The sequence below is a fragment of the Liolophura sinensis genome, chromosome 6 (assembly GCF_032854445.1).
Source record: "Liolophura sinensis isolate JHLJ2023 chromosome 6, CUHK_Ljap_v2, whole genome shotgun sequence".
NCBI classification, from domain to species: Eukaryota; Metazoa; Mollusca; class Polyplacophora; order Chitonida; family Chitonidae; genus Liolophura; species Liolophura sinensis.
Window position 1 is genome coordinate 36,341,894 of NC_088300.1, and position 23,731 is coordinate 36,365,624.

Consider the following 23,731-nt stretch of genomic DNA (forward strand, 5'->3'; position numbering starts at 1 on the left):
ATATTTATTTATTTGATTGGTGTTCCCCGGCGTACTCACTCACAGCAGTATGGTAGGAGCAAATCGGATAGAGCCCACGTTAAACCCAGGGCTATCTGCAGGTTACTGGCAGACCTTCCCACTGCAGAGGAAGCCAGAACGAGACAGCATTGACTCAGTCGCATATTCCCCTTTAAAATCAGTTTAACATACATCTGTAGAGCAAAGTGGGGGTGTTGTGAATAAAGAGGAGGCGACCTAAATCCCTCTCTCATAAATTGGTGCTTCTTTTTGAAAACATTTGCTGAAAAGTGGGAAAAACAAGTGTTATTGACTTTGTTAGATTCTGCTTTTGGGTCACAGGTTGAAGTTAGTTCGCCTTTATACTGTTTTCATTCGTACTTAACGTCGCACTCAAGACATCTTCCACTTGTATGACCGAGTGAGAGCTGGATTTTAACACGCGATCTCACCGGTCAAGGACCGCACAGAAAGTCGCAGTTTGCCAGAGCGCTATCCATCTGAGCCTCCCCACTTTGTACTTAGTTATGCTATTTTGACGTAACTTCATTATTTGTCGTCATTCTTGGCAGATTAACCATTGATGTGAGTAGGTTTGCTCTTACTGGGAGAGGTTAGTTTACTGTAAGATTCACTTTTGTTTCAAATCTCCATTTCATTTCCTTCGTACAGTCATTGATAACCTTTGATAACCAAAAATATCCATTCTAGCGAGGGAAGAGCCTGGGCTACAAACGGACCAAGCTTATAGATGTGTACCTTTTTTGAGAATTTAAAATGCTAACTGTTTCCAGTCATTTTGATATAGATATATAAAGGCTTCAAACTGTGATAGTATGGCGTAAAACATCAATCAAATAAATAAGTAAATAAAAAGATAAATCAAACTCAGTTTATTATTGATAGGTTGTGGGACGCTTTTCCCTTTCTGTTGAGAAATCTGCTGTCATGCCTAAAACATCTCGTGCTTTGTGTTTAAAGCGTCGAGTTCCGTTTACATTATACTCATATCAAATGATGCATATATCGATATAATTAGCATATGAAATGAGTGCCCCTCTCAGGACGACGCCCGGTCCCACGCAGGTTGCTGTTTCACTTGTCTTGTTTGTGTTTTCACTCATTCGTATCCCGACTCTGAATGGCTCCCGCTCCCGACCAATCGTTCACTCCAATGTTTCTTTTCATTAGACATCCAAAGGCAAACACGGTTTAAAGACACTAAACAGTTCTGAGAAGAAAGAGCTCATTTCAGTTCTGGCGAAAGTTCGGATCCGGAATCTCACAGTGGATGAGTTCTTTTGTCCAATTCCAATCATCACTATTCATCTAAGGCTATATAACGTGATCCACAAACACCTATACTCAAATGCAAGTTCATTTCTACAACGGTTCGTGAAGCACATACACCACAGCATGTTTGGGTAAGTACTAATAGTACCTCAGTGTTAATAAGTTTGAAATTTGCAAGCTACAAGTATGTGTCAAATATTTTATGTGTTTGCTTAATTTCCGAGGCTCTTGTCCAAACTGTTTGAATGTTGACTGCAAAATTTACAAATTTAATGCGTAAAATAGTTGAAAACAACAATATAATTCCTTGTAAACTGAATCTCACACTCCTGAAATTCAAAGGTCAAATCACGTTAATACACTTCCAAAATGTAACTTTACGAAATTTACTTTAATCTTATCATAAAATCTGTTTCTTCTACCCATGTTGAGATGTTACATTCACGTTAAATTCACATTTATATGATGTTTGGTAATGAAGAATCTTTCGAGAGCAACCGATCGTATATTGAATGAATCGAACATGAAATTCGTAAACTACACAAAATAATAATTTACGGTAATATTTCTGCAGTAATCACTCTAATATTTCCATGGTATAAACGCTTTTGAAAAATTTTCAATTTTCTTTCAAACGTAAATCGTAGCATTATTGACTGTAAATTTATTTGTAATAATTGTAATATTTGTAAATTTACATCTACTAAATTAAGAAAACCTGTAAATTTACGCATGCAAGTATCTGCTTATTTACAAAATCCCTATTGTAAATGAGCGTATAAAATTGAAATATAAACATAGTAAAAATTGCTCACCCACAGTTGCAATATTTTGGATATATATAAACAGTGAATAAACTTTAAAGAAAACCAGACTTTTTTAAATTTATAAAAACATTTTACAATATACAGTACGCTCTCATTGGACGTGGGGCCATGGTAACAAAAAGTCATCAATGAAGACCACTTATTTTCCAAGTGCACACGTTATGACGTCATATGTGAAAACTTCGCCATTGTTTAGTTTCCTCCGTCCAAACTGACCCCGATCGAATTCTTGAGTACGGCTTTAAACAAGTATCAAATAAATAAATCCATAGAGCAAAGGCGATGAAAACAGATATTCTAATAAAAACAAAGTAACATATGCTTGAACCAGGAGATATGTATTGCAGAAACTTGGAGTATGGCATGAAGTGTTGGAAAGAACAGCAACATATACAGTTGGTATTCATACATGACAATCTGTTTTTCAGCGTAACTTATAGCGTAACTCAACATAGCCCGTACTGATCCGCCCTCCGTTAGTCGGTTTTCTTCACTTACGGCGATCTTGTATTTCAGGAGTTCGGGTTTGTTGTACGTGTGCATGGTTGCCTTGGTAACGAGCAGTGGTACTAGAGCGGAACCAGCGCCGTCCTTTGAAACCATAGATAACCTGTTCGATGTAGAGGACCGCGTCAAAGTTCATTCTATTAAAGGTAAACTATCTAAAAGTGTATTTCTGGCACTTGTGAATGCTTGTTTTATATACCAGGATGTAAGGTTAAATAGTTTGTATGGTTCCCAAAGGCCGCTATTATACAGCATTTGTAAGGAAAACTTTTGTCAAGTGCCCATAAATAATGTGCTTTTTGTAAGGGACTACGAAGTGACATTTCAATTCACACTGACCAATAGAGGAGACAACAACATTCGATGTTAAACGTGCAAAGGCGTGCTTAAATTAGCACCATAATGACTTCAAGAGTTAGTACACTGTATACGGTGCATAAACGCATGATCTGGGCGAAACGCAAGGGTATGCACATTTTTACTGGGGCCAGCATCAGATATGTAGTTTTCACTGCTTTCAAATGCTTTTCACTTGCATAAAGTACCAGAAAGCAGTGAGTGTTTAAAAAGGGTAAGCTCCGTGTTAAAAAAAGGAACGCCCATGCTGTGGGCGAATAGTGCAAGTTTCGTGGTTACCCTTAAAGCCTATTTCTTCTAAAAAGGACACCTGGTCTGCTCACTTTAGCGGGTATCTATAAAATTTTAGCAGGAATACTGAGTTTCTTGAGTTTCTCACATCGTTAGACCATCCAATGAACAACACTCTCATCTTTACTTTTCCAAAAGGCTGGTAAAGAAATGTAATATTCTACTTTCAACACTACTAATATCTGTCCCAAATCTTAGAAGGATTAGAGTAAGTGTTTAAGCAGACACAGCTGTGACATAATTACATTTAATTGCCCTGGCAACACATCTATATTTCTCTTGACATATTTATCAACATTAGTTAATCACTTATGAGTGCGGCGTAAAATAAATAAGTAAATAAATAAATAAACTGAAAGTTTTTTGTATATGTGATTTATCCGTGTGTTTTTTTTTTTGTATTTTTTTTGTATTGGACATGTAAGATATTGAAGTTGTAATGGATTCTCCTCGAGAAGTATAATATATAATATTTGGGTCGCACTATGATAAGAAGACTAAATGTTGTTTAACCTATGGCTGATCCAGCCATTACGACTTTATAATGGTCACAGTTTGATGAAGGTGGGCACTGACATCGTAACATGATATATATATTACCAGGATTTGATGATGACAACTTTGACTTAACTCAAAGCCTGCCAGTGGGGACAAGAGGGTTAAAGAGTTAATTCATCAGAAATCAGAATCAGAATGTGACGACACATTAAACTTCAAGAATAAAACCAAACTCCCTTGACTAGCGCTGAACTCACTACAGAAATTCCATGAGATGTCGCAGGATAATACTAAATTCTGTCAAAATCAAATCAAAAGCAAAAAAAAACATACCTTACTTTAATATCATTTTTAATCTTATGTTCCTGATTTTTGTTTCCAGATCCTGTCCCAGTGTATAGGAAAGATCTTGAGGATGACTACGTGGCTTATTGGCAGTTTACAGTGAATGGTGACGAGCAGCTTATTGTCTCGGCTGGCCCTCACACAGGTAACTACTAAAAGATACTATTCGCGCATTCTGATTTTCACAACAGATACATGCGCCACGATAAGTTCCTTAGAAGGGGATTTTCATTACATTTGGTGACCCATTATGGCGAAACCAGTGATAAATCCCAGAGACTTGATTTTATGGTTGGCTATTTCCAGGAGACTACAAACTGGTTTTCCAGGGTAAATTACCCACCATGACGAGCATACTTGATCACATCGCCTGGGAAGGTGGTCAGCAATGTAACAGATACTACATGCTGTCTCCTGACGTCACCTTAATGTGCGAGGATGGAAATGGTCGAGTGATAGCAACAACCAGAGATTCCTACATTAAACATCAGGTAATACATGTGTCCTTCATGTACATCTACATGTAATTCAATGTTTCACTGAGTCGAATCAATCCATACCAACGCTTGGGGATGTCATGTTTAACCATACATGCCATTTACTTGAATTTCCTGAAGACACAATGCTGGCAACAGTTTGAACTCAATAAGGGTTGGGGCAAGATCAAGTCACGTTCATTTTATATTTATACTGATTTAACAATCAGTATAAAGTATATTCAGCGCGTGCTGCACTCTTTATGATCTAGTGGCGACATCTGCATGAGAAATGCTAGGTGACTTTCCCTTTACAATTAATATAATTGCTAATTTCTTTTTGTTTCAGCCAAAACATTCGAACGACACGTCTTTGCGGTACAGATATATCGAGAAGAATTGTCATAAGGTAAAACAGGACTGGACTGAGAGAGCAAAGGAAGTGGGAGAAGACGGGGTTTGGGACGAAATGAGCTTCATACCTAAGGAGGCAATACATCAAACTGATGAAGACGACTTGGAAGCTGACGGACTCTTCATCCTTCATCGCGGACAGACAGTTAAAATTCCATTCACAGGTAAAGAAAGAGTTAAGCTTTTCAGTCCAGACCACAGTGAGCACAGACTTTGTGAACTCTTCAATATCTGTACAGCTGACAAAAGAGGGAACGTGGACACGACTATCGCTCAAAAGAACTCTTATAACATATCCTATATCCCATTAACCGTCCCTGAATCCATGCATGGGAAAGACGTTCGGTTTAGTGTCCGTGTGTACACAAGTCTAGGCTTGGTGATCAAGCGGTTTTATATCGACCTTAACACTCGATCAAAACGACAAACATACACTCCTTGGGTGGAGGTTAGTATTGGACACGAATCCATTTTCCCAGACTATCGTCAATTCAAAATCGAATCTGGTTGTGCGGTGGGCTGCGGACCTGTAGCATGGGCAATGATATTCGCCTACTTCGACAGGCGTTCTCATCTGCAGGCGGCTGTGTACGGAAGCGGAAGCCAGAATCTCTTCCGGTGCGGCGCAGACGGTACGGCCGGAGCAGCTTCGTGTGTGGCCCCGATTTCAAACAACAACCAGGTGGAGGAGTACCTTAAGGTATTGCGAGGCATCTTGAGGACCTTCTGTATAAGAGGAGAGGGAGCAACCCTTCAACGCCGCATGGACGACGTGGAGGGGTTTTTTAAGGCACGTCAATCCTCTGGATCCCCAGATGTAATTTCTCACAGAGTTCCCCTGATAGGCTTCTTTGGGGTTTACAATTCCAGGGTTAGGAGCAAAGGACTAGCTGCGCTGCGAGCTGGTTGGCCAATCATACCGGGCATTCGTGTGGGCGGCCTTTTCTCTCAACACTACCCTGTGGCCACGAAGTACAGATCGCGAGTAAAAACACAGAGGAGGTGCTTTTTCTGGAAATGCTGGAACAAACGGACGACCGAGTACGAGATGTATCTTCATATGGGCTGGGGGGGCAATCAAAACGGTTGGCGTTCTGCTAAGATGTTTTTTGTTACCTATGCAAAGTATTAACACGTGCAGAATTTGATCCATTATTTTGCTGTATTGGTTAAGGGAATATTTTCAAATTAGTAATTCATAAAATATATTGTGCAAGGAGTTTTGCTACAGACGTCAGATAACCACCAAGACTACCTTGATCGATCAACAATTTTTGTTAATTGGAAATTGGACATTTCTGTGAAGGTACTGTTTCTTACAAAAACGGCGTACTCATCTTTAAATAAACAGAAATATGCATGAATAAGTTCTTGTGTTTGAGTTTGATAAAATTTGAAATGATGCATTGCTTTCTAGTCTCTTCACTTCAATGATGTTTTGTCATGCCATAAATGATTAGACATTGCTTGAGAATCTTGCTGTCTGCCTGTTGTCTACCTAGGATATAGTGTTCTCACTTGGGCTTGTCACTAAAGCCTCTTCAAACTATAGTGTTGAGGGGTGACCCTGATACTACAAGTAAAGTTAAGCTTCAGGGAACCTATTTTTATAGGTTACGTTGACAAGAAACCAAGTATAATCTTTGTTGATCACGTGACTTTTATCACCTTTGATGTTTAAGATTGTATTTCAAAAATTAGTTTACCAATCATTAGTTTAATTTCATAACCAGTGAAAAGGTGTTGCTGAGAGAGACGAAAAAGGGGATAGGATGATAAAGAATGGTGATAACTATATTTATAGAATGCGATTGTAAAGCGTCAATGGTTTTTCAACTATGGGAACAAATCGAGGTTAATGTACGTCATGTTTTATGAATTATAATTTTGATTCCAATTTAAGCATAGGCATTACTATATTTTGGAAACGATCAAATAGTATTTCTAACACTACGGCTATGATTTCACAGTCGTATATGGTTTTTGAACCGAACACACCAAAAGATAGTGATAGTGATAGTTTGAAAACAATCAGACGTAAGTGGCGAAATCCAGTTTATCAATTTACCCATGGCTTAGGGCTAATGTTGTTGTAAACGCTTAAACAGTTGGGTTCCCTGAACCCCTTAACGTGTTTAATTAAGAGTGTTGACACACTTCCGTATTGCGCAACCTTTGCTGGCTTCGCCTGCGCTCTAAAAGATGCCCAAACTACATACATTGTATAAACCACTCAGAACTGTTTGAATTTAATCTAACTCTTTCAGGTTCATTCATTGTCAGTCGTTTTCACTTTGTATACCAGCCATGCATACATCAAAGGCAAAGGGCAAAATACACCAGAGCACAAAGACTCACCATCTCGAGTTTAGGTTTCACCACAATGAATGAATGACAGAGTTAGATTAAATTCAAACAGTTCGTGTAAATGTTTAAAAAGTAGAAACTTATATCCTATATCAAAGCCTCAAAGGAATTAGATTTAAAAATTCAGCGATGTTAAATGCATTTATTGCATCTACGTCTAGAAATACTCAAAATACTCTGTTGTCATCACATTTAATGAACATTTACACGAAACACCCAATCTAATGCTCAGTGGGGCCATTCTTACACGTGTGTACAATGTTATCTCCAATGCGATATCAAACATTTTCTTTTCGACTATGTATATTTTAACGATATTAGAAGAACTTTCTACACAGTCGACTTTATGGCATATAGTCCTGTCACTGGCGCGAGGAGTCCATATTAGTGATGTTATAATAAGGCAAAAAGATATAGGAAGGCCAATTATAAAACAATTTATTTGATTTATTTATTTGATTTGTGTTTAACGCCGCACTCAAGAATACTTCACTTATACGAAGGCGGCCAGCATTATGGATTTTTATCATTACGCTGCGCTAGCTCGATAACTATAAAACAATTTAGAAAGCTCACATCTGTTTATAAAGATGTTTATAAACATTAAAGTTTTTAATGACCCATGAACAAATTTTACAAACAGGAGACCAGGGAGATGAATTTGCATTTGAAAATTAATGTAAAAGTAGTTAGCCATCAGCTCATATGTACATGATATGCGTCTGATTAATATAATTGCGACTATTATACCTCTTGTTTTTCTTGGTTTCCATTGGTCAGTTCACTTTCACAGAGACATCTAGAGCCACTGCGGTGGAATACATAGTTGTGTATATACAGTAGGAAAGCAGCTAATAAAGGTCATACCTGATTGCACAAAATGCGTTGTAACAGTTGTTCATGTTGTATTGGTTTTTAGGCCAACTGCACTTTGCCTGCCAGAGTAGCCCCCCTTCATTTTCTGAAGTTTTATCCTCTTTACTTTTCATTTCAGACTCTAAGAAGAGTAGACTATTACTGTGTCTGTGATACAATGTGCCAAAACTTAAAACTATTTAAGTAAGAAAGTTTAGACTTGATTATAGAAATCAGTTTTATTGTATGACCACAATGCAAATACAGTAATAAATGTTTCCCGGGGTTATCTATAAAATAGATCACCACAGTTACTGTATGATTCATTGATAAATGCCAAACTGTTCTGTACTCTTTTCACATTTAATAAGGGATGAAGGCCTTTCATGTAGTGTCTTTGAAATTGACATTAGTTTTTAAACCAGAGGCATTTGATATATTTAAATCAGGCAAATTACTTTTATCAATATAAAAGACTAGGAGATTAAAATCAGAGAAGCAACGACAGTGTTGCTTTTGGCATGGTCATACATCACTGGTGAAATCCGGCCTCTTTAATTTAACTTAACTTAAACTTAACCTTTAATTTAACTTAACTGTTCATGTAAATGATTAAACAGTAGCAAGTTATACAACTACTTATACAAACTTTATAGCGCTATGGCTTAAACAAAATTAGGTTTTAAAACATGACAGCTATGTCACAATAATGTTGGTCGCCGCTGTATAAGTGAAATATTCTTGAATACTGCGTATTCAAACATCAATCAAAAAAATAAATAAACTATCTGGAATAACAAGCTGTATGCAAAAAAGCATACACGTTTGTGTTAGTAAGTATCAGTTCCAACTATAGGATTTAAAACCATTTTTAGTCGTATGTTCGTGATTTTTGATGTAGATTCTGTACCAGTGTACAGGAAAGATGATGACTACGTGGCCTGTTGGCAGTTTACAGTAAATGAGTTTACAGCAACTCATTGTGTCGGCTGCAGATCGTACAGGTAACTGGCCTTTAATCAAAAAGCAGGGAAGTTTTGAGTTAGAACTCTTTGTCACTAAAGGTGAAAATAGCCCTTCTGTATCATGTAAATTACCGATCACCTGTCTCGTTATTTTCTGGATAGACCACTGACAACGCTTTTTTCTTGAAAGTTCACAAAGGCTCAGTTCATCAAATGTTTCCATTGTTCGTTTTCAGGCACCCATGCTATAGTAAATGTAATCAAAAATAGTTGCCTAACATTTCTGACAGGTCACGTGGTACAGTAGAACGTTTTCTGCCTTTAGCGATAACAGAGTGCAAACTTTAAAATCCCATCTTGTAAACATTTCCTGTTGCATTTCGTAGGAGACTACAAACTAGTTTTTTAGGGTAAATTACCAACTATGACGAGCATACTGGATCGCATGGCCTGGGAAGGTGGGCAGCGATGTAACAAATACTTCATGCTGTCTCCTGACGTCATCGTAATGTGCGAGGATGGAAATGGTCGAGTAATAGCAACAACCAGAGATTCATACATGAAATATCAGGTAATACATCTGTCCTTCATGTACAGCTCATTCAACAACCATTAAAATGAATTTAGCAAATCGGTCATATTTGACCATGCAAGCTTCCTAGGCCGTTTAATAATCAATCAAAGGTTGGGAAGAGAAAAAAATATCTATGGTGAATAAACTCCCAGTGTTATAGCGAAGGTTTCCCAAATAAACATTTTACCAATTTTTGTGATTGTGTGGTTTGTAAAAGAACATCAATCTAAACAATGAGCAGTACAAAGTATATTCAGTTCTTGTGGCAATCAATACAACCTAGAGTTGAGATATTATGTTTGTAAAAGCATCCTTCATGAGGACATTCCCAGATCAAACTGGCCCTAATAACTCTCCTCTGACTGTCAAACGTCAAATATTGATGGGCATGCCGTGCTCTGTAAACATTAATTTATTGTTAAGTTTCCATTACCATAGTGATTTAAAAGAGGTCTACAACGCTTTTAATTTTTGCCAAAACTACTACCAAGAAGTTTCTCCTGTTGTTGCATAAGATTGTGGAATTTTCTAAAAAATGGTTCAAATATTATATATTTTAGTATAACTCTTCGAAACTCTCCATCGTAACGTATTATGGCTAATGTCTATAGCTTACTCCCAACTGTTTTCAAGGTGTGGCCGTTGATGATGTTTGTCATTCATGTTTAAACAAAACAAAACAAACAAACAGTCTTTGTGACGTTATTGACTGACAGGTGAATGGGCCAGTTTTATGTCACGGCGTTCTAAAACCCAAGCTATGACCACTTGAACAAATCACAGACTGTCCAAAATTTGTCCGATATATTCCTGACCGAACACGAGCTACAGATTGCATACCCTTCCTATAAAAAGTATAGATAAAAAAAATATAAAAAATGATCGCAATCGTCACCTTGTGCTTACACTGATAATTTTCAGTTCTAGATCAAAAGTTTTGGAGTTCACTTTAAAACTTGCTGAACCATCGCAATGACTTGACTGCCCGAGCAACGTTTGAGGAATAATATGGAGTTTGGGACAAAAGGAGCTTCATGTCCAAACAAGCCATTCAGCGGACTCTTCATCCTTCACCGAGGGCATACTGTGAAAATTCCATTCACTGGAAAAGAAAGAATCACACTGTTTTGTCCAGACCACAGTGAGCACAGACTTTGTGAACTCTTCAATATCTGTACAGCTGACAAAAGAGGGAATGTGAACACGAATATTGCTCAGAGGAACTCCTATAGCATGTCCTATATTGCCCCTGAGTCCCTGAATCCATACAGGGGAAAGGCGTTCGGTTTAGTTTTCGTGTGTACACAACATCAGGTTTGGTCATAAATCGTATTTACTTCGACCCAAATAGTCGATCAAAATGAGGTGTAGTAAATGCCCCTTGGAAAGTAGTCAGTATTGGGCATGAAGCCATTTTTTCAGACTATAGGCAGTTCAAAATCAGGTCCGGCTGTGTTGTGGGCTGCGGGCCAGTAGCATTTGCAGTGGTATTCGGCTACTTCGACAGGCGTTCTCATCTTCAGACGAATGTCTACAGAAAAGGAAGTCCGAATCTTTTCCGGTGGGAAAAGCCGCTTGAGTGGCCCCACGTAAAAACAACAACAAAGTGAGGCAGTACATACAGGTTTTTCGAGGCACCTTCTGTCTAACTGGGGATGGAGCAACACCACAAAGTCGGATGGACAACGTTCAGGGATTTTTTCCCAAAGAGCTCTGATGGGAGGATTCTTTGGGGCTTACAGTTCAAAGGTAGGGACAACGGACTGGCGGCACTGAGAGCTGGTTGGCCAATGATTCCGGGTATTCGTGTGGGCGGACTTCTCTCCCAACACTACCCTGTGGCTGCGAAGTATAGATCACGAGTGAAAATACAAAAAAGTGCTCTCCCTGCAAATGTTGAAACAAAGGGATCACCGAGTACGAGATGTTTCTCAATATGGGTTGAAGAGGCCAGGAGAACTGTTGCTATCCTGCTAAGATGTTTCTTGCCTATGGTAAAAATTAACCTACAGATTTTGAAGGCATACTTTTATGCATTGATTGAGGAAATATATATTTTAATTTATAAGCTATAAAATTTTCCGTCAAGCGTTTCTTTTACACCAAGACATCTTGTACTTGTCGACAATGTATATAGATGGACTTAAATTGTAACATTTCTGCGCCGATACTACTGTGTATAATAACGCTTGTACAGTCTATACCGAAACGTCGCTCTTCAAATATAAGAGATCATCATGAAAGTTGTTCAGTTTCCTGAAATTTTCCAAAAATCTTTGTTAGAGTATATTGTTCTTTCCCCTTCACTGCATGGGCTCTTTTTTCCCTCCACGTCTTGCTATCATACATTTAACACCTAAACTTGTCCTATTGCTTTTCAAATTTTAATTAATGGAATTGTTGTTCATGTTCCAAACGACCTACGTTTTAACTTAAAAAAACTCTTTGTGAATGAACGCCTTCAATTAATAACCAGTAAATAGCTGTTGTTGGCAGATGAAGAACAGTGGAAGGTTGATAAGGTCAATGATTCAAGGTTTCAGTTTAATTTCTTTTAATAAAGGAATTGTGTAACAAATCAAGATTATTCTGCAGCAGTTTGTCTAGTTTAACCTTGGCGTGTACTGCTGCTGTACACGGAATTATCTGACACCACGTACAAGGTTGCGCTCCAATGCAGAATGGGTTTTTTCTTTCGGCTTTTTCTATTTAACTCCAAGTTTAACATTGGCGCGTACTGCTTCTGTACAAGGAATTATCTGACACCACGTACATGGTTGCACTCCAATACAGAATGGGTTTTTTTCTTTCGAGTTTTTCTATTTGACTCCAAGTTTAACGTTGGCGCGTACTGCTTCTGTACAAGGAATTATCTGACACCACGTACATGGTTGGATTCCAATAGATACTGGAGTTTTTTCTTTTGGGTATCATGAATAATCTTCTCCTCCTATGTCTGCCCGGTTTCCTCCCACCATAATGCTGGCCACCGTCATGTGAGTGAAATATTCTTGAGTACGGCGTAAAACACCAATCAAGAAAAAATAGCAGTAGTAGCGCCCCTGCCTACGCGATATTTCCGAATAACATCAGTCAAAATAGCATTCATTTCAACTGCAAAATACAAGATCGCATTCTGGAAAGCTTCAATGGCGATAGTAGCTATCACCAGAGCACGGACACATATTGTATACAGGAATTGCCCATCCCCCTTAAATATTATAGCACAATCAATGGACTCAAAGATATTTTTGTTTTCAGGGTAAAACCCACATTTGTCTAATAAATTACTTGATATGGTTACTGGTTTTACATCTTACTATATTTGGTCAATTTCAAACGCTGAATCTATTAATCTTTTACTTGCATAAAAATCTACTTATCCTGGTGTCTTCTCTGATGAGACCGGCCAGGATGGCACAGTTGGTAGAGCGTCCGCTTCGGGACCGGTAGATCCAGGATCAATCCTTGATCGAGTCACACTTAATACTTTAAAAGAGGAAGTTGTAACTTCCTCGCTTGGCGTTCAGCATGAAGGGGATAGTGCAATGACTGGTTGACCCGTATCAGTATAATGGCCCGGGCGGGGCGGCTTACTTGCCATCGGTAAGTCGTCTCAGTGAAGCAGCACTAAATAAAAGAGCGGTGGAAATCCGTCCTGCTACTAGGGGGTACATTACACGTACATGCACCCTAAGTCATATCGTCGTCATATGACTGAAAAATTGTTGAGTACGACGTTAAACCCCAAGCACTCACTCACTCTCTGATGAGCATAGCGCTATATTTGACCTGTAACAGTCGTGTTGTTGAAAACTATTATAAACCGACACACTGAACTAAACAAATCACTAATCGTGTTTCGACTGTTCACGTTTCGATGTCTTTCATTTTGTCACAAAGCTGAATTGAAGGCCCGAGAAGTTACCGAAAGGTATATAAATAAATATGGTGTTTGAATCAGCAAATCCTCTATTACCCCAAATTACATGTATACTGGAGATATTTGGTAACATTGGTGAGGACAAATGCTGCCCTTTTTTGTTAAACGTGTGTGCGTTTTCGTATGAATACGACTCTCTATTATTTAAGATTAATCTTTATCAAGCTCAATCTCTCTCATTCACTCGACGATGTATTGCTGATCTGTTAGCTTTAAATAATCCTTTTTTAACAATGGCTGGGAAAGAACTGCGTACACCCTTACCGTCCAGGCGCTACTTCTTGCTTAGACATATCTGGACAAAGGCAATGTCGGTTTCCTATCACACTGATTATAAACAAGAAACAGTTTCAGTTTTGATATTTTTAATTATCCTTATTTGAATAGTATTGATATATCGAAGGCTCTCGTGTGTCATGTTTTATTTATTTATTTGTGTCTTACGTCATACTCAAGAATATTTCAATTATACGACGGCGACCATCATTATGGTGGGAGGAAACCAGGCAGAGCCCGGAGGAAACCCACAACCATACACAGGTTGCTGTCAGACCTTCCCACGTACGACCGGAGAGGAAGCCAGCATGAGCAGGACACGCACAGCGTCAGCATTAGTGAGAGGCTCCTGGGTCATGTCATGTTTTGATATCTCAGCTTGCAGCATTCCTTAGAATTGCTCCTATATGTTGTGTGACAAGCAACGTGATAAGTTAGCTAGGACAATTACACAATAAATATAAGTGTTTCGTTTTAAACACATTTCTGTTACGGTTTAGAAACGCGCCCCAATGTTTAGTCATAAAATGTCGATATTTAGAAACTAAACACAAATAGTCCAATAAAGATATGTGTATATTGTGCGTAAAATGCCGATGAACATGGAAATGTGTTCATGTAGCATAGGTATGAGGCTTAGAAACGTTGCGCTAAATACGTGTAGTCATCGCTGTTATACTAGTGGTTACTATTGTATCAGCAGGTTTTTGATCAGCTGAACTTTGCCTAGGAGAGTAGCCCCCCCCCCCCCCCCGCCCCACTCTCCCGCCCTCTTTTTTTCGCTCAAATTTCTTCTGCTTTATACATTTGCTCTCAGACCCTCGGTATATTGGCCGATGAGTTTATCTGTAGTATGGTTGATTAAAATCTATGTAAATAGACAAGGTTATATTGCGTCAGAAATTAGCTGACAAACATGATGCATATACATCACTATTTCTTCCCGCGCTGATTAGTGGGATAAAGAGTCTTCTATATAAACGGATCACAAGAGTTTCCGAACGATCTGTTTACAATCAGGAACAAACGTCGTCTAAACGAAGTCTATCTAATTGATTTCCCTTTTTTCTACGGGTTTTCTTCTACGGGTAACTGTTATTTTTTGTCTCTGATCTGTTACAAGGTAAATATTACCCTCAGTCAACCTGAAAATACTTTGGCTAGTCCTTCTAAAATTTATTTACACCGGGTCAATCCACAACTGAACCACAAATATAAATAATATTGAAGGCCCGGATATCCTCTCAGGCTGTACCTCCGGTAACCTCTCTGTTACGCCTTGACACTAACTAGGAAATCCGAATCTACAGTTTCATTTACTTTGGCATATTAGATACGACTGAAAGGATTTACTAAAGGAAGATCTTTTGCCGATACCTTTAATTTAAGTATATCCACAAAATATAAACGACTTATAGACAGCAAATCCAGAGCAGCGACGATAGTGTGCTAGCTGGCAAATGGTGGATCTAACACGTAAAATATGACCTTTTGTCAGTTTACCTCGGTTAGGGTTTTATTCTAACATGTTCATGTAAATACTTGAGAGGCAAAATACGCGTCCCTAGCACCTTGGCTTAAGCAGAATTAGGTAAAAAAAATACATTGGTTTAAGATGCAATATCTTAGACGTTATTGATCTAGAATTATTCAAAAATGCTGTGTTGTTACCACATTTAATATGCAATCACATTAAACAATGAAAAAGGGATGCTTGAACCACCAGAAATATACTGGCGATACTATACAATACTACTATATACTATACTACTATACAATACACCACGCTTCTCCATTTTAAAGAAAATAGCTCTACACAGAAATATTTAGGCGTACAGAAAGTCCATTCTGTTTGCATTTGTAAGCAGCATCTCAATTGCTTAACAATCATTCTTGATTGACGTTGACAGAGGTAGAACAATTATATCTCAAAATAATTTTCCATTGTTGATATTAAAATTACAAAGCGTAAAAAAGGCTTAGAAGAGCACTCAAGAGCTCTCGTATATAAGTTGAATGTTGATGTTTCAAAGGTTTGTCAGATTTAATTTTAAATGAACATATTCCTCAGTGTAGTTCCATCTAAAGGGCAGTGTCACAAAACTTAAGAACACAAAAAAGTTAAATGTGTGTAATGTATCTTCTTTTTGAACTTGCTTTAGCTATGGGAGTGATGGTTGTATATATAGGAGTGAGTCACTTTTAATTTTTATATACCTTTGCTTTTCAAAGCCTTGAAATCTTACATTTCGCTGTGATAATTATGTGATTTATCATTTTCCTCAATTAGAGCGCTGTTCTAGAGTCTAATTTCATGCTCTCGGTGTGTCTAACGTAGCCGTTCTCCACAGTCGAACAGTTTACACTTATAGTTTTTGCATCTGCGTTTTATTTGAAAGTAAGACATGTTGTTTATCATGACATCACCAGAGACTATGGTGGCTTCGCCTCGAAAACAAACTTATGAAGTTCACCATTATTCAATAAAAAGCAGTCAAAGCGCATATTCTTTGCAATAACATGAACGTCCTGCATATAGATATTTAGATCTTATAGGCAGCTTTTGTTCATGAGCATAAGTGATTTGACAGAGACGAATATAGGCAAATCGTTGAAACAAAGACTATTGTGTGGTAGCTTTGGCTTTGAACCAGGTTAGAAGATTATGCATTTTCATTTTATTCACTATATAACAGTAGTATACACATGTACACCAGCTTCCAGAGAGAGTGAAGTGAACTTGTTCTATCCAAAACTCAGGAAGCTTTACATTTTTTTCATAATTCTGATATGCAATAATAACGTAGGATAAAGCACAGGAATCAAACCGTTAGTTAAGAAGTAAATGACCTGTCACTTTAGATTTGAAGGGTGATGCAGAATTGATAGATTTTATGCACAAGGATATCATCTTCCTTAAGATGCTACACTCTTCACTTTTTACCAGCAACATGTCAACGTACATTTGGACAAGAGCTCTCATGCAAAATATCCCCGATCTTATAACTGGGCTGTCATTACTCATATTAACTTGGATATTATAAAATCAAATTGGCAGTTTCAGCTGCTGTTCATTTTCTTGATAAAAAGCTCTCTCTAAAATTTCCAGATAATCGCTAACTTACACAGGTGTGGCTTTGTTATTCCCTACTGGATTCTAACCTAATTTCTTGTATAGTACTTAAAGTGTCGAGTTTCCCTTTCTTTGTCAATGTTTCTTTTAGGACTGTGCAGGATACATTCTTCCGCCGAGGCGAGACATAAAAGGGCGTTATTCCGAACAACATACAAAGATATAGATACAATATTCCTCTATGTGCTTTTATTCAGCTCCTTGCAGGTTTCACGTGATCATAGGAGTAGATTTACCCAAGCTGTTTATCTTTTCATAAAACATCCACGGGGGTTTGAGTGGGCAAAGTTCATGTGGGTCTGATAATAACTGACCTAATTCAGTTGGAACTTGGGTTTGTTTACGTCCGGGATCTGACGGTAGATGTCCCCCTTTGTCGTATAGTTTCAGAAACAACCAATCATTTCAAGCTTTGTAACGTAGGCCGAGACTTTACAGTCTTTTACAGTCTTACAGAGACTTTTTCAGTGTATGGCCTGTACATCAAGCACACACAAACAGAATCAACATGTTCGGGTAAGTACTTAGCTTGAATTAGTTGGTGAAACGCCGTGAATTTATTTCTTACTCAATATTTCATTATGATTTGATTTATTTGAATTGATTGGTGTTTTACGCCGTACTCAAGAATATTTCACTTATACAACGGCGGCCAGCATTATGGTGAAGGTAAACCGGGCAGAGCCAGGGGGGAAACACACGACCATCCGCAGGTTGCTGACAGACCTTCCCACGTACGGCCGGAGAGAAATATTTCACTTTGTATTACAGCATCGTTAATACAGGTTAAGTAATGTATTTACAATAAATGCTGAAAGGTTGAGTAACAAACTGACTTCAATTCTCGGAGTTTCACTCACTAATATGAGGTTTAACAATAGTTAGCTTTTACATGTCAAGATCATGAAATCAACGATTCATTAAGACCTTTGCCTGTCGTTCAGTAATCAGTAATACTTCGACAATAATCAATCGAACACATATCCAGCCATGCGTGACCAAAGTAATGGTTTCCAAATTTCAAGTTCATGAATATTAATCGCACATATTGGCGAAAAAATATCGAAAAGATATGAAGTGTCTTGGTGGCACCTGAGAGATACCCGAGAACATCTATACAGTTAATCCTCAATGATGTCAATATATTTCCAGTGGTTTATTTCTTCTAAATTTTATGGGAAAGGAATATTTAAAAAGTATAAGTAGAAAGACCATTAATATTTTGTCCCATTTTTATGTTTGAATGGTAATGTGCGACAAGGCGAATCTTACTTCAAATTCCTGTTCTGTGGATATACAAAAAGCGGGTGCAACATCAGTGACGACATGCGTTATCAATATGGCTCATAAAGCCACCTTAAATATGCCAAATACTTGACTGGATTTATTTCAGTGAAAGAAAAATACAAAAAATATAACTAAAGGTATTTTCCGTTACAGATTTTAATGGCCTTTCTACTGATGCTTTCTAATGAATTTATAATATTTTTTCTCTTTAACACTGCCTCTTCAGATAAGAGGATAAGGTATTATGCCCTTGTGTTTTCATTTATCACAATTTCCAGGAAATCAAGTCTGCTTTATGTGTGTCTGGTTGTCGTAATTACCATCAGTTTTCTTGCTGCGGAGCCACACATGTCCTTCGAGGCAATAGACTCGCTGTTCGATATAGAGGACCGGCTGGAAATTCATTCTCTGAAAGGTAAACTCTCAGTGGATGAATGTGGCATATTGTGGAGGCTTAACTAAATAATGTGATGCCTTTGGTTTAAATACATGATGTGCCGGCTCAAATGCGGCTCTGAACGGAGAACTTGTATAATCTACCGCTCTCACTGTTTGACAATAAACAGTTGACGACATATGGGTGACGTTTTGTGCAGTTTGACTTTTATTGAAGACCATTTATCAACATAGTGTGTATATCAAGATATTAAATATCCACTTCAGGGCCAGATTTATGTTTGTTCTGTCCTGCCGATTTTATTTCTTGATATATAAGTGTATTTTTCTTCCAACAATATGGTGCATGTGTCTGTACATCACAAGTGAGAAAGTTGGTCAATAACTCAAAGGTCAGTGGTTTAGCCGCGGACTTCGGTTTCATCCACTCAGTTCAAGGATCTACATTGTATAAGTGAATAACTCTTAACTCCCAGGAATTCTTAACTCCTGATGTAAAGGGCTTTGCTCTATAAATTGGACTGTTTTTCGTTGGGTAAATAATCGTTGTAAATAATTATCCGGTGCCGAATGAAACCTTTTTGAGAATAGTTGTGAGTAGTAGAAACCCTGGCTGTTTCGGCTGTAGTCTGACCTTCAGACTTTGCCAGGTATCCGGTGAAGGTCATTGACTAACTTCATGCACTCCAGATCCCCATATCCATCGACCTGACTGCGCATAATGTATTGGAAGTGAAAAAGAAGGCGTTGAACACCTGTCAATTATTCCCTGTAAACGGTGACTTTTTATATATTTGCCAGCAGCTTCACCTTCTTCTAGTCGTATGTTTGTGACTTCTGTTTCCAGACCCTGTTCCACTGTATAGAAAGGATCTCGATCATAGATACGTGGCCTACTGGCAGATTACTGCAAATGATGACGATCAGCTAATTGTGTCCGCTGGCCCTCAGACAGGTAATTGGAAAACTATACTTTCGTTCACATTCCAAATTTTACAGCTGTCTTAATTCAACTTTCGCGGAAATGCACTCAGTGTTTTGAAAGCGTGAAAATCACGATATATTGTGAATTTGGCGACATGAACTAATGCTGCAAAAACGAAAACTTTTTGAGTTCGTTGTGTTGCTATTTTATGATGATGTGGTGGTGATGATGGTGATGATGGTGGTGTTCGTTTTCATTTTGTGGCGGCTTCATTCTGTCTGGTGAGCAGTCGTGTTTTCCTGTCAGTGAGTGACCCCACTGTTATACGCCGAATACTTAAACATTTCCTTTTCGCTTTCCGCAGGAGACTACAAACTGGTTTTCCAGGGTAAATCACCCACCATGACGAGCATACTTGATCACATCGCCTGGGAAGGTGGGCACCGATGTCAAAGATACTACATGCTGTCTCCTGACGTCACCCTAATGTGCGAGGATGGAAATGGTCGAGTGATAGCAACAACCAGAGATTCCTACATTAAATACAAGGTAATAATCTGTCCTTCATGTACAGCTGATTCAACTGGGACTGTTGTATTTGACCACCCGAGAGTGGAATGTCCTGAAAATTATTTACCCACAAGAGCTTGAAAACTTGTTTCATATGACAATTATAAACAATTATACTTTTTTTCAACTCATTGTCTTCTCACCTGCATTATAATACACGCCATTTCCAGGATGCAGGTTTGTAATTTTTTCCCCTTTATTTTAGCCAATTTCGAACGACACGTCTTTGCGGTACAGATTTATCGAGAAGAACTGTCACACCCTGAAAATGGACTGGACTGAGAGAGCGAAGAAAGTGGAACAAGATGGGGTTTGGGACGAAATGAGCTTCATACCTAAGGAGGCAATATATCAAGCTGATGAAGACGACTTGGAAGCTGACGGACTCTTCATCCTTCATCGCGGACAAACAGTTAAAATTCCATTCACAGGCAAAGAAAGAATCACACTGTCCAGTCCAGACCACAGTGAGCACAGACTTTGTGAACTCTTCAATATCTGTACACCAGACAAAAGAGGGGTTGTGGACACGACTATAGCTCAAAAGAACGCTTATGGGATGTCCTACATCGCTATAACAATACCTGAATCCATGCACGGGAAAGACGTTCGGTTTAATGTTCATGTGTACACAAGTTTAGGTTTGGTGATCAAACGGTATTACATCGACCTGAACAGTCGATCAAAGCGACAAACATACACACCTTGGACGGAGGTCAGTATAGGGCACGAGTCCTTCTTCCCGGACTATGGGCAGTTCGATATTGAATCTGGTTGTGCGGTGGGCTGCGGACCTGTAGCATGGGCAATGATATTCGGCTACTTCGACAGGCGTTCTCATCAACAGACATCGGTCTATGGAAGCGGAAGCCAAAACCTCTTCCGGTGCGGCGCAGACGGTACAACCGGAGCGGCTTCATGTGAAGCCCCGCCTTTAAACAACAACCAAATACAGGAATACATCAAGGTTTTGCGAGGCATCTTGAAGACCTTCTGCCTAGCAGGCCAGGGAGCAACACCACATTTTCTCATGAACAGCATCGAGAGCTTTTTCCAGGAACGGCAGACCACTGGATCTCCAGATATCGTTTCGCATGAACGTGGTTTCCTGAGCTTCTTAGGAGTTGACAGCTCAACTATCAGAGACAAAGGCCTGGCTGCCTTGAGAGCTGGTTGGCCAATAATTCCGGGTATTCGAGTCAGCGGAATATTCTCTCAACACTACCCCGTGGCCACGAAGTATAGATCGCGCATGAAAATACAGAGGAGGTGCTTTTTCTGGAAATGCTGGAACGAACGGACGACCGAGTACGAGATGTATCTCCACATGGGCTGGGGAAGCTTTTACAATGGTTGGCGTTCTGCTAACATGTATTTTGTCACATATGCCAAATATTAACACCTCCAGCTATTCTAAATAAATGCTTTGTGAAAATAAAATAGTATAAAACAATGGTCCAGCAAGATTAAAAACTGCATTTGTCTTAATGAGATGTATTTCAGTGCATGAAATGTATTTGGCTACCAGTAAATGTCTGCTGCACAGTCGTTCTGGACGAAGAGACTGAGAGTATGAAGCTCACACGTCCATAAAGCCTTGTCTACATTAAGGTTCATACACGGGTATGGAGCTCACACGTCCATAAAGTCTTGTCTACATTAAGGTTCATACACGGGTATGAAGCTCACACGTCCGTAAAGCCTTGTCTACATTAAGGTTCATACACGGATATGAAGCTCACACGTCCATAAAGCCTTGTCTACATTAAGGTTCATACACGGGTATGAAGCTCACACGTCCATAAAGCCTTGTCTACATTATGGTTCATACACGGGTAAGAAGCTCACACATCCATAAAATCATTTAAGGTTCATATGTATAAAGCTCACACAGCCATAAGACCTTGTCTACATTAAGGTTCATACAGCTTGTAATAAACTTTTTCTTATCGTTTGGGCTCTTTTCTTTCAAATTTCCTGATTGTGATAAATAAGTTTTTGCTAAAGACAATCTCACTTTGTCGCGTTAAATGCAATAACGTTCAAATCCGTCCAGATTTTTAATGAGCTTGCTTAACGATCTCATTACTGCCTTCTGTCGTAGTAAGAATCGAATCTTTAGATGATTTATTTTGAACACGATTCAAATGGTGACGGTAGCAGGTTAAGTGGTACTTTACTTCTTTGAGACTCATGTTGTTTTCCTACATGAGTGGACATATATGTCTAGAATACTTTCTCGATGGTTTCAGTTTACCACTATACCTATATTAACGTCGTAATCAACAATTTGAGTCATTCGACGACGAGGAGTCATTAAGTGTGTGCATATACTGTGTCATCTTGTGGCAGTCCTGGCCCCATTGATGACTACACCAGATATGATCCCCCCCCCCCCCGCCACTCCCAGTCACATGATACTGACACCGGGTCAACCAGTCATGTTTTCTTGCTCTAACTTCTCAGTGCTCAACGCCAAGCGAGGCAACAACAGCTACCATATCTTTGGTAATACCCGACCCGGGCAGTGGTATAGATAAAATATTCTGTTAAAAAGGTAAATATGTAAGAAAACATCTTACACAGGCCAGCTTGACCAGCGAGTTAAATGAAATGAGATTCACTAATCAATTAAATGCCGTCAAATTAAGGCGTTTTTATAAGAGATTGGGTAAATAACCCTCCTGTTATACCAATGTACCACAACGTTTAATTGGTTCGCACAATATACATAAAATCGCCATTCAAAAATATCTTCCTGGTTCAAAGAGGCACACAACCTGAAGTCACGTGGCATAGCTGTACGCTTTACAGGATAGCTGTACGCCCCTTATACAATCTTGTACTAAGAAAACAGGCGACAGTATCACAAATGGCAGGGGTAAAAAAAACACTCTAGTTCTCAAATGTTTCACTGTTAATTTAATAGCAAGAATTCATCCGTGGCCAGTATGGGGCCGTCCGATCGTTCCGATATTAATCTGTGCTGACTTACTGAAACGCAGTATAGATATTCTTATATATACATCCGATTCTGGATTTATCACAAGTTTAGGTACCTAAACCAACACATATGCTTGAAAACCACAAATATAAAATGACATTTATTTGTTAAAAAATATATTTGATACAGTGAAATTTCTAAAGATTCGAAGACACTCCTATGGAAATGAACGGTCGCGGTTTACTAAGTAATAGGGTGCATTTCTCGGTTCCAGTACGTGTAAAACGCACCTCTCTCCTCTGTCACGCTACAGTGCTTGGGAACTACCGCTTTGCTTTACAAGCACAAATACACAGAAACGGCCACTTGTTACAGAACAGAACAAATGGTTACGCCTCTTACCACCGGCGAGTAGTGACAAAACCTGTTTGAGCTGTATATCCAGGTAGCGCTGTCGCCTTTGACCTCATTTTGTATGTCTATATCGT

At 38.7% G+C, this 23,731-nt stretch overlaps 2 protein-coding genes across 2 annotated transcripts; both read left to right on the plus strand.

Moving 5' to 3' along the window:
- The first annotated feature begins 1,389 nt into the window (after nt 1-1,389).
- On the plus strand, nt 1,390-6,368 carry LOC135469032 (uncharacterized). Its single transcript, XM_064747549.1, has 5 exons — nt 1,390-1,424; nt 2,637-2,773; nt 4,156-4,263; nt 4,425-4,609; nt 4,944-6,368. The coding sequence occupies exons 1-5, from the start codon at nt 1,417-1,419 to the stop codon at nt 6,138-6,140; spliced, it is 1,635 nt and encodes a 544-aa protein (XP_064603619.1). The 5' UTR covers nt 1,390-1,416; the 3' UTR covers nt 6,141-6,368.
- An 11,147-nt stretch (nt 6,369-17,515) lies between these two features.
- On the plus strand, nt 17,516-22,231 carry LOC135468652 (uncharacterized). Its single transcript, XM_064747020.1, has 5 exons — nt 17,516-17,637; nt 18,687-18,823; nt 19,652-19,759; nt 20,094-20,278; nt 20,505-22,231. Exons 1-5 carry the CDS (start codon nt 17,630-17,632, stop codon nt 21,696-21,698), a joined length of 1,632 nt encoding a protein of 543 aa, XP_064603090.1. The 5' UTR covers nt 17,516-17,629; the 3' UTR covers nt 21,699-22,231.
- Nucleotides 22,232-23,731: the final 1,500 nt, after the last annotated feature.